At 29.9% G+C, this 11705-nt stretch overlaps 1 protein-coding gene across 1 annotated transcript; it reads right to left on the reverse strand.

Annotated features, from left to right (window-relative positions):
• Positions 1–4666: 4666 nt before the first annotated feature.
• On the reverse strand, positions 4667–11504 carry LOC131854751 (uncharacterized). The gene is made up of 5 exons (XM_059205893.1): positions 11169–11504; positions 9427–9580; positions 8859–8916; positions 5909–6066; positions 4667–5025 (listed from the first exon to the last, which is right to left on the reverse strand). Exons 1-5 carry the CDS (start codon positions 11502–11504, stop codon positions 4862–4864), a joined length of 870 nt encoding a protein of 289 aa, XP_059061876.1. The 3' UTR covers positions 4667–4861.
• Between the last annotated feature and the right edge of the window lie 201 nt (positions 11505–11705).

Below are 11705 nucleotides of genomic sequence, written 5' to 3' on the forward strand. Positions count from 1 at the left end.
CTGTTGTACTTAGTGCAACAGTATTTTGTTTCCTAGACTTCCATACTACAGTGTTATTAAAAACTTTCAACAAATATCCAGAAGTAGACTTTCTATCAGAGTCTCTAGCCCAATCAGCGTCTGCATACCCTAATAACGGTTTACTAGAATTATCCTTTTTATACAACAATGAAAAATTAACAGTCTTTTTAACATATCTTAACAATCTTTTAAGAGCTCTCCATAGATCAACATTTGGTTTAGATTGAAATCTACTTAAGTAATACACAGAAGCTGCTAAATCAGGTCTAGTACCAACTGTGGCATACATTAGGGATCCTATTAATGAACGACACTGTTTCTCATAAGATACATCAATAATTTCATTTTCATCATATTTATAATTAACATCCATGGGAGTGTCACAACCCTTACAATCCTGCATATTAAAACGTTTAAGAACCTTCATTAAATATTTTGATTGATCAATACAAATACCTTCAGATGTTTTATTAATTGATATACCTAGATACATTAAATTATTATTTCCCATATCTTTCATTTTAAATTTAGTTTTAAGGTATTCCTTCACCTTTTGGATATTCTTTACATTTGTACCCAAAATCAACAAATCATCAACATACAAAAGCAAGTATAAATTCCCTTTACTATATAAGCAATAGTCATTATCAGATCTCTTGAATCCATATTTGGTAATTGTGTCATTAAATTTTTCATACCAATATTTAGGTGACTTTTTTAAGCCATATAATGATTTTTTCAATTTCAGTACAAATCCTGGTGGAACATTCATTCCTGGTGGTGGTTGTAAATATACTTCTTCATTTATTTCTCCATACAAAAAAGCTCCCTTTACATCCATTTGGTGAATTTCATAATCTTTATTTGCTGCTACTGATAAAATAGTTCTTAAAGTCTGTAATCTTAATACGGGTGAATAAACATCTTCTATTATTCCTTCCTGTTGAAATCCTCTAATAACTAATCTCCCTTTACATATACTTTCCTTTCCTATATCCTTTCTTGTGAAAATCCATTTAGCATCAAGTATTTTCTTGTTGGTTTTGGTACAATTTGAAATGTTTCATTTTCCTCTAATACTTTTAGTTCTTCTTGCACAGCTTTATTCCATTCCTTTCTATCCTCTCTTAATTGAATATCTTCATAATCCAGAGGAACATTCTCTGTATCACCTAATAATGCAAATAACACTTCATCACTTTCATCATTTAAATCAAGTATATAGTCTTCTTGCCATTTTGGTTTATTAATATTTCGTTTTCCTCTTCCTCTTTCTTTATTTTCCTGACATTTCTTACTCTCTATAATTTCTTCATTATTTTCATCTATATTTTCTTCATAAACCTCTTCCTCACTCATATTAATTGGTTTTGATTCTTCTTTTTCAGGTTCTGGTTCTTCATCAAAATCAGGTACACTCTTTTTTTTTTTCTTTACAGGTCTCTCATCAAACACTACATTTCTTGCTGTTACTACTTTTCCTGTTTCTTCATCATAAAGTTTGTATCCTCCAATACTATATCCAATCATTATCATCTTTTTTCCTTTGTTATCTAACTTCCTTCTCAACTCTTTAGGTACATGATTATATGCTACACATCCGAAGACTCTTAAATTTGATACATCCGGTTTTTTATTTTCCCACAGCTCACTAGGTGTCTTCGCTCTTCCTGTAACTGGGCTTCGGTTCATAACATAGGCTGAATACATAACTGCTTCGCCCCAAAATTCCTTTTTTAATCCAGAATCAATCAATATAGTTCTAGCTTTATCCATAATTGTCCTGTTTAATCTTTCTGCTACACCATTCATCTCCGGATTGTATGGTACAGTATGTTGCATAATTATTCCATTTCTACTACAGAATTGTTTAAACTCATTAGAAAGATATTCGCGCCCATTATCCATTCGCAATTTATATATATTTTTATTAAAATGATTAGTTACCAAATAATAGTAATGTTGAAAACATTTGAAAACCTCTGATTTATGTTTCATTAAATAAACTCTTGTAAAGTGTGTGAAATCATCAATGAATGTTAAAAAATAATTATTGCCATCATATGTACTTGGTGAAATTGTCCCACATACATCTGAATGCACAAGATCTAAAGGTATCTTAGCTCTATATCCTTGTTTATTAAAAGGTAATCTTGTACTTTTCCCTAATAAACAAGGTTCACATAAATGATTATTATTACTTATCTTATTTTCCAGTTGTGATAAACCCTGCACCATCTGATTTTTTACTAATAAATTTAAGTTATTTATACCTAAGTGACCAAACCTTCTATGCCACAATTCACAATCAGTTTGATCTATTTTGTTAGAAAAATTGCAATGCATACCTGAACTGTAAACATTTACAATGTATAATGTATTCATATTGTTTCCTATCATTAACAAATAATCATTACTATAAACTCTTACTTTTCCTCTACTAAATACAACTTTTAAACCTGCCATTTCCATTTTTGAAACTGATAATAAATTTTTCCTCAAGTCTGGTACATACAAAACATTTTTTAATATACTTTTATTTGTTTGTTTTCCTACTGTACATATAATTTCTATATTTCCTACTCCTATAGCCTCAAGACATATTCCATTTTTAGCTGCAGCTATTTTTTTAGGTGATTTTAATTCTATATAGTCCATAAAATAGTCCTTACAGTTTATCAAATGATCACTGGAACCTGAATCGACACAAAATTCAATGTCAGCACTTTTATAATCACTATTTTTCACTTTATTTTCAAAAACACTTACATATGCATTTGGGGAATACTGTTTATCTTGGTAACTATTGCTTGAACTACCCTGTCTTGGACCTTGACTATATCCTTTATCTCTTCCACGACCATACAGTTGTCCTTTACTATATTGTTGTCCTCGACTGTACTGTTGACCTCGACCATATTGTTGACCTCGATTATATTGTTGACCTCGATTATATTGTTGACCTCGATTATATTGTTGACCTCGATTATATTGTTGTACTGGTCCTGCATTTGTATAACTTCGTCCTTGTCCTCGTACTGTCTGCTGGCACTGGTATTTTTTATGACCTATTTTTCCACATTGAAAGCAGTGAAATGCATTTGTCTCCTCCTTATATTCATGCTCATTAAATTTTTTCCTTTTTTCCTCTTCTGCCAATAATCTGTCTTTTACTGTATTCAATTTTAATTCTCCAATTGTTTCTAAAGCAGTTACTATTGGTGTATATGATTTCGGCATAGATAAAAGAATGTAATTGACTTTTTCTTCTTCTCATATTGTTGTCCCTGCTTCCTCTAACTTGGTACAAATTTCTTGTATTTTTGTAAAATACTCTATAAGTGGTCATGATTCATCATATTTCATTTCACTCAGTTGTCGTCTCAAAAATAATTTGCTCCTTGTGCCTTTTTCTTTAAAATTTTCCTCTAAGTTTTTATACATGTGGTAAGCCGATTCTTTACGTAAATACTCCAGATGACTGTCAGCTACTGCCGAAATTAATATCGCTTGTGCCCTCGCCTCGTGCGTTTTGTTCGCTTCCGACTTATAAAAAATTTCTGAAGTAATCGCTTCAATACAATTTGCTTCTCGTAATATACTCTTTATTCTAAACGACCACACATTGAAACCGTCTCCATTGAACGAAGTAATATTATATTTAATAAAATTTTCTCGCGACGCCATTTTTTCTTTCTCAGAATGACTTTCAATTTTTTAACTTCTTCTTTTACGCAGTATTACACAGTCTGTGCCCATAACTATTGATTTTGAAGTAATTTAGTAGGTCACTATTTTTCTATTTATACACACTATTCATATTTATATATTTATTTAATTTCCAAATTACAAAACTTATCAGGAGACATATTTTACCTATTACAAAACCAACCCGACATCCGACAGAGAGATTAATTCTACATCAAACATAGAGTAATAAAGTTGCCATATTCATAAATGTGTGGATTGCTTTCTCAACACTTAATAATCTATTTCTTAATTTCGTATCTTTTATTCCGGCTATTATTCTATCTTTAATCATTCTATCTCTTAGTTCACCGAAATTGCATTGCTGAGCCAGTTTTTTAAATCTGTGACGTAGCAGTCGAATGACTCATTTTCATTTTGATTTCTGTTCATAAATATATGAGAGTATACGTTTTCATTTCTCAATGGCATGAAATGGTCAACAAATTTTCTCATAACCACTTCATAGTTATTAATTTGTTCCTCATTTAAATCAAAAGTACTATGGATGTCTATACCTAAGTCACCCATGCAATGTAACATAATTGCTATTTGGATATCCCGGTTTATTATTCATACCAGTCGCTTTCCGGTAAATTTCAAATCTTGTTTTCCATTTCGTAAATTCCTCCGCCTCTAATTTCTGAAGAGTTTCTGAGGGTTTTAAGCCCATAAAACTATCCTCCATTTTTTCCTTTGTCCTAACAATGGATGATGCAACTTACTTGTTTTTGTATTTTCTGCAGACGAATCATTGTTATTTTTTTAGAAATTATACTTTATTGAGTAGCCATTACAATCAGTTTTCATTCTTACTACTAATGACATCTATCACTAGTGTTGTGTCAACAATCAATAATCACGCTAGTGATGTACTCTTACAACAACAATACACACTTAATTTATTTGTAACGAATTTTAACGTATATTTTGTGACGACCTAATACTTTCGTAGTAGGTAGGTACCTATATCGTACTTAATACTAAAGCGATTATATTTCTGTTTCGTTTTGATATTGAGTGAATGCCATGAACTTGTTAACATGTTTTTAAACTTCAATGGTACATATTATATCGTTTGAAACACTTAAACTTAGAGGAAAGTAAATTGCAGCAAAGTAACAAACATTCTGGTTACAATGTTTCCGAATTTGATTAAAAGCCGTGCGTTCATTTCCCACATGTCGTATATCAATAATTTAGGTGGAGTATCTTCTAAAATCTTATATATTTTTTTTGCCTTCTCTCTTATGGGGCCTGGAATAAATATAAGTATTGTTACCATGTAGTAATCTGCACTCGATTAGCACTGGAACCCAATGTGGTATCTGATATAATGAATAAATTTACTTTATCTTCGTACAAAACAAAATGTTCTTAAATATAAGTACAAGTTTACACGTACGCTCTTTCGGCTATCAAGCAGGAAAGCATAAACCGCGCGCGCCGCAAACTTGCATATTCGAACCTTCTTCAATCATGAAAAAATCAACCATTTTAGCGCCTTTTTGTAACAATAACTAATTATCATTGCAAAAACCTATCTATATAAATATCACGCGCGGAAGATTGATCGCAAAAAATAGTAAAATGCAGTCACACACGACTGTGCGCACAATTTTTCATGCGCGCTCCTGATCGCGTGTGAAAAATTGTGTCATGTATGCTAAAAAAAAGCGGAGATATTAATGTTATTTTTTCAAAAGATTTAATGAATAAATTAAATATATTTTCTTAAACTAATAGGCACCTACCAATTATTGAAACTATCAGTTGTTATGTACCTATATTTAAGAACATCTATGTAAACCGCCCCCCGTTTTCACGGCTAACCTTACCAATCAAACATACTGTTTTCACCTTTACATGATTTCATTATATAGTAACTATATCCGCGGTTTCACTCTCGTTAAATTTCAATATAAAATAAAGCCTATGTGTTATTCTGATCCATAAGCTATTTTACTGTAAAGTTACATTAAAATTCGGTCACTACCTAGTGTATGCGTGAAAAAGTAACAAACATTCATACTTATAAACTTTCGCATTTATAATATTAGAAGATAATAAATATTAATAATAATAATAATATAAAGAGAAAATTAAGAAAAGGAAATAAAGATACTTCTAGATACTTTACCGTACATGTAGTTCGACATTATAGAAATAGATAATCTTTTTGTCAGTTTAATCTCTTTGCAAAATAGTTCACATCGAAAACATAAAAAGAATGTTATAATTGTATGCACTGTTGCTGTACAAACTATGTTTATAATTAGTACGATGTCCATGACCTGAAAATATGTTAGCGAAAGAATACAAGTTATATCCCAATTATTTTAGTGCATTTCTACACAAAATTATTGGGACTTAGCTTGTATTAGTAAATGAAAAAAGTTTGTTACATATATGGTGTATATTAAGTAGTCAAAATGTCTTATGTCCTATATAACACATAAAATGTACATAGGTACGTGAGAAGGAGCCAAGTACGTGTCAAAAATGTCTTAAAATTTGAGGCGATATTGAGGTAATGGTAGAGATCGCCCTGAAACACTTCCTAGATCGCCTCGTATGTAAAGAAATTAGGGCCGATTCCTCATACTGTGGTTGCCAAGCCGAATTTTTCACTACCACTATTGATCCGATATTACCCGAGTAATAAAAAAATATCTTTCTCATATATGCTATCATAATAAAGTTACCCTAATTTTAGCCTTAGTTCATGACAGTTAATACATGAAAATACTTACGTTGTTTTGTACAAGTAAAAGTATAAATTCAAATGACGATATTGCGCATATAATAATTTTGAAACAGAAGAGAAATATCTGCAAAACAAGATATACGAAATGCCTAAAAAATAATAATTATATAGTACTAAGTTGATAAGGTAAAGTAATTGTTGCATTTATTGTAGGTGCGTTTGTAGAAAAAAATGTGTAATACTGTTTAGTAATAAAATTATTATAATGTAAGTAAATATAGACCATTGAAGAAAGTAGTATACATTCTATAATCGTGAATGTTCATTCAGAATTTTGAGTACGAAAGCGAAATATGTGCAGATATTATTTAAATGTTGTTGTTGTGCAAATATTAATTGTTCTTGGACAGAAGGCTCTATTTCAGATATTTTAAAGCAGTTGTGTAATCGCTTACCTGAAACATATACATATTTTGATAATACGAAAATACATTTAAAACTTTCTTTAAATAAATATGAACATCAAATGATCGTAAGTCGCAGTTTTTCATTTCAATAAGTTGGAAAAGTTCTTTGCCATAGTATCCGCTACTTAATGGTATTGCCAGATCTATAATGTTCTCTTTAAATTCTTCTTTCAAATGATTTTTTATTATACGATTTACACAACGCAAGTGCATTGCAAAGTATACCATAAGATTTGAGTAGTGAGTAATTTCGAATAAAATTGTCATATCCGTGTAAAACATTATAGTCATATTGATTACTGCTGTAAATCCTTCAAAACTTGATAACAGAGGCAACAGCAATGTCATTAAAATTGTTGTTACTGTTACTATGTTTAATTTATAAATGCAATCATAAAGACTCTTTTTGTTGTTGTTTTTTATAAAATTATCAAGCTCTTGCATTTTTATATAAAGCTCCTTGTGTTTTTCATTATGAACGAATCTTACATCTATAATCGTCAATGAGTATATTAGTACTTGGACATATATCATTACAACGCTTATAATGTATAAGGTTTGATAATCATGAAATATGACGTTTAATACTTCTATAATTTGAAACTGTATTAGTAACACTAATATTAGTAGAAAAATTGAATACAATCTTTGATATAACGTGGGGGTAGTCACAAATCTGTCTCTACAGTCGACACGGCAAGTTCCTATTATTAATTGCCAATAACGAGTAGGGGCAAACGATCGTAATAAGTCCTCGTCGATTATATCTTTAGAGAGATATTCGGTTGATTTCATGTTATTTTGTTTGCTATTTTTCATCATAGTTTTTTATTTAGATTCTAGATATTTTATGAATTCTGTTTGTCTTCTTCGGCCTTGGTTTTTATAATTCGTATATTGATATATTTATCTTTCATAAAATAATGTTTACTTTTAGCTTACACTAATAACGTCGAGAATTGACTGACCGTTAATTTCTAACACACTAGTAACTGACAATAGAATTAGGAAGGACTCGATTAATTGATTGACTTTTATATTTTTTATATCTACGAACTTTTTCAATTAATTTATTTGTAATTTAAGTGATTAAATTGAAAAAACTGTTTCCTTGTTATAACAAATAAATTGTATATATTTCTTACAATAAAAAAAGTTATAAATGATAACAAAATTAAAGTAGACTTACATTTTTTAAATTACTTATAAATAATTTAGTACAAGGAGGTACACATGTTTTAGAATATTCTTATCATTCTTTTTTATCATATGGTTGCTCACAACTATCCTCAGTTGTGTTATACCTATCAATAACATTTTTATATTACCGACATTTTCTTGTTGTATTTTTTTATTCCATGGGCTATTTATATATATATATTTTTTAATATTTTTAAATATAATGATTGAGAGCTTTATGGCCTTATAGTTTACTGCCACTATGTTAAAATCTTTCAAAGTTATCTTTCAATAGTTCAATGCAGTCATCGATCAGTTGACAGTGCCTCTGACTACCCCAACTAGGATGAAAGTCGTAGAAGTATTATTTATATATATTTTAGTCCCATTACCTAGCTGTACTTATTATGGGAAAAGCAATAAAGACTTAATTTAATTCCATTGACGCAACCCTAAAAGAATCATCACAAACATAGTCTGTGAAAAACATACACAAATTTATTGAAGTTCAGGATATATACTGCTCTTCAGAGCTGGTTTATTCTACAGCACTTATTATGATTAGGTAGGTGTAAATAAAGTTTTGTATTTTTTAAATATAATTTTAATGCTATAATCCCGTATGCTTAATTCACAGATACGCAAACTGCAGTATTGTTACAAATAGCCCACTAAATAAATATATAATTTTTAGTAAAAGTGTCGCATCCATATGCCACATGTCGTAAATTATTAACCTCGGTGGAGTTTCCTCTAGTATCTTGTACATCTTCTTAGCCTTTTCTCGCATTGGCCCTAGTGAAATAAATAATTATTTCATTAATTTACAATAATTATTCTTTATCGTATATGATACTTAGTACCTACTCAGTAATACGTACCTGAGCCATAGGGTGTTTTTCATATGTATGCTCTTGGTATTAATACCACTATGTAAATACCAAGGAATAAACATACCCAACTACATTACGCTACAGTAATAATAATAATAACAAAACAGCAACTATACAAAGCACAATGATAATAACAATCTACTACTGTGACTCGACATAATTTGTTACCGCTCTGTGAAACTCTGTGTACTTAAATGTTATGATATAAGTCAAGTTGTATAAAACGGCTCACCTGATGGTGTGATTATTACCTCTGTTTATGATGATGATCGACACCCGAAACACTTAGGGAATTGCAGGTTTTTAAGGAGGGACCAAGTATTTTCTTAATATTTTCAATAAATACTTAATAAGGCTTCTATACTATAGGTAAGATAATGTGTGCACATGTATTATAGGTAAATATACATACCATTCTGATGTATCGACATTAGAGTAATTGATAAACTTTTAACTACTTTTATTTCTCTGAAGAAGAATTCACATTGGAGACACAAGTATTGTATTGTATATGTATATACTATAAACATAGTTCCTATTACTACAAGACCTGGTAAATCTACAGCCTGAAAAATGAATTATAATTCCTTTATATATGGAGTTATAGAATAGTTGCTCTTATTACTATATCTCTATGTCAAGTTAACCTCCACGTGGTTCCCACTGGAAACCATTGTAGTCAATTACTCGCGAAGATGCGTTAACTGGCCTTTTTTAGTAAATAGACAATGTTTAAAAAATCTAGGCAAAGGAAAATAGGTACTAGACACTTACTCTCTAAAATTTCTATGGTATACTGACAAAGAGCTTAAATGTTGGAGTCGCTGAAGTTATTCGGACTATGTGTTTAACAGACTCGACTTTATCTTCATCATATCACCCTACCCTGGCGCTTCTATAACGTATATTGACACGTAATGTACACGTAAAAAACACGTTATGCAGTCGTATTTTGTTGAAATTGTCTCCAATGTGGTAGGTGCTAAATTAAGTAAGATATGTATTGCCCTTCAAGTAGGTACTGCATTGCCTACTTTTAATACATATAGATACATCCGGGTAGTTGTAAAGGGTCAGTGCCAGTGAAAATTTTATGAAAAAACAACATTTCTAATGAAATTAAGTGGAAAAGTAGATCAATTTTTAAATATTTGATCTACGCGGTCTGTTAACTGATTTATCTAATTAGTTGCTTGGTGAATGTAGTTTAAAATCATCAGTACCTCAGTCCCTTTGGGATTTAATGTAATATTTGATACTAGTTTATTTTATTAGTATTTCTATGCTACATTTTACTTACATTGTTTTGTAAACTGAGAATTAGGAATTCAAATGATAATACACCGTACACCATAATTTTGAAAAAAGTAGAAATATCTGTAAAGTAATAAGTATAATTTGTAAAGTAATGTATTCAGTACCTAATCAAATTGTTAAAAAAATTAATAAATATTAAAGTAACTTGAACGACAGTTACAATAACGATCTTTGTAGATAAGCTAGTATTTTGTAGTAGGTTGATGTCATTTTAGATATGGACAGATTTTAAATTGGGATACAACTTAGTACATACATATATTGTAGATTATACATATATGCATAATCTTTATTATATCAACTAAAAAATAACTTGTAATAAATAAATCTCACCTGAAATTTGTATATATTTTTAAAGCATTCAAAAACTGACAATAATTTTTGAATATACACATCAGTATTGTTATATCTGTAGTCGTAATAGTTGTGTTCTAACTCTTTGAAGTATTGTTTGAAGCTTTTGTAATTAGGCATTACACGGTCTAAAATTTCGTTCTTCACCACATCTTGTAAGTATTTTGTTAATATACAGTTGACAATGCGTACACGAAACATAAAATATATCATAATATTTGAGCAATGATTTGCTTCAAATACAAATGAGGAATCAATGTAGAGTACCGCAATAGATATCAACAATGCAAAAAATCCTTGAGTGCTTGTAATAACAAGTGCTATTATATACATCACGAATATTAAAACAATTGTCAAAACATTTAGTTTATACATATTGTGATTTAAATCGTTATTTTTATTAGATGCTATTTTCAAAAGATGATCAAGTTCTTGCATTACTACATAGAATTTAACGTTGTCTTCACTCCTACAGAATCTTACGTGTATAATGTTTATAATATACGTTGCTATCATACAGAAAGCCAACAACAAAGGTAAAGGGTATATGTTTTGATATTCATGAAATTTCAGATTATAGGTGTATATTATTTTGGAGAATGCTGAAACTATTAAAACCACAAGTACTATTGAATACAATTTTTGGTAGATTGTAGGTGGTGTCACAAATCTGTCCCTGCTGTCCACTCGGCATGTACCTAATATTAATTGAATAAATCGAATGGGCGCAAAAGAACTCAAGAAGTCTTCATCCATCATCTCACTTGAGAGATACTCTGCTGAGTGTGTATTATTATTATTTGTTTTAGAATCCGACATTATACTGTAATACTATTCCAGATGCCGTGAAATTATTTTATGGATGGTAGAATGTGTTAACTTGTAATTAATTGATTGTTTATACCTTTATGTCCTTAATTGATTAATATTTTATTTTATGAATCAAGTGTTGTATACAGCGTGTATCATAATATGTATGTATTCTTTGAAAGTAGCTTTAAAACAAAACTTTGAAAAAAA

This window comes from Achroia grisella, unplaced genomic scaffold (assembly GCF_030625045.1).
Source record: "Achroia grisella isolate CSIRO2021 unplaced genomic scaffold, CSIRO_AGI_Agris_v1 utg1245, whole genome shotgun sequence".
Lineage (NCBI taxonomy): Eukaryota > Metazoa > Arthropoda > Insecta > Lepidoptera > Pyralidae > Achroia > Achroia grisella.

Excerpts from the sequence above, each read along its gene's own strand:
- LOC131854751 (XM_059205893.1), bottom strand. The coding sequence starts at position 11,504 with ATGTCGGATTCTAAAACAAATAATAATAATACACACTCAGCAGAGTAT. Across the intron at positions 8,917-9,426 it reads AATGTCGATACATCAGAATG|GGCCAATGCGAGAAAAGGCT; the intron begins GTATGTATATTT and ends TTATTTCACTAG. Across the intron at positions 5,026-5,908 it reads AATGTCGAACTACATGTACG|GCCCCATAAGAGAGAAGGCA; the intron begins GTAAAGTATCTA and ends TATTTATTCCAG.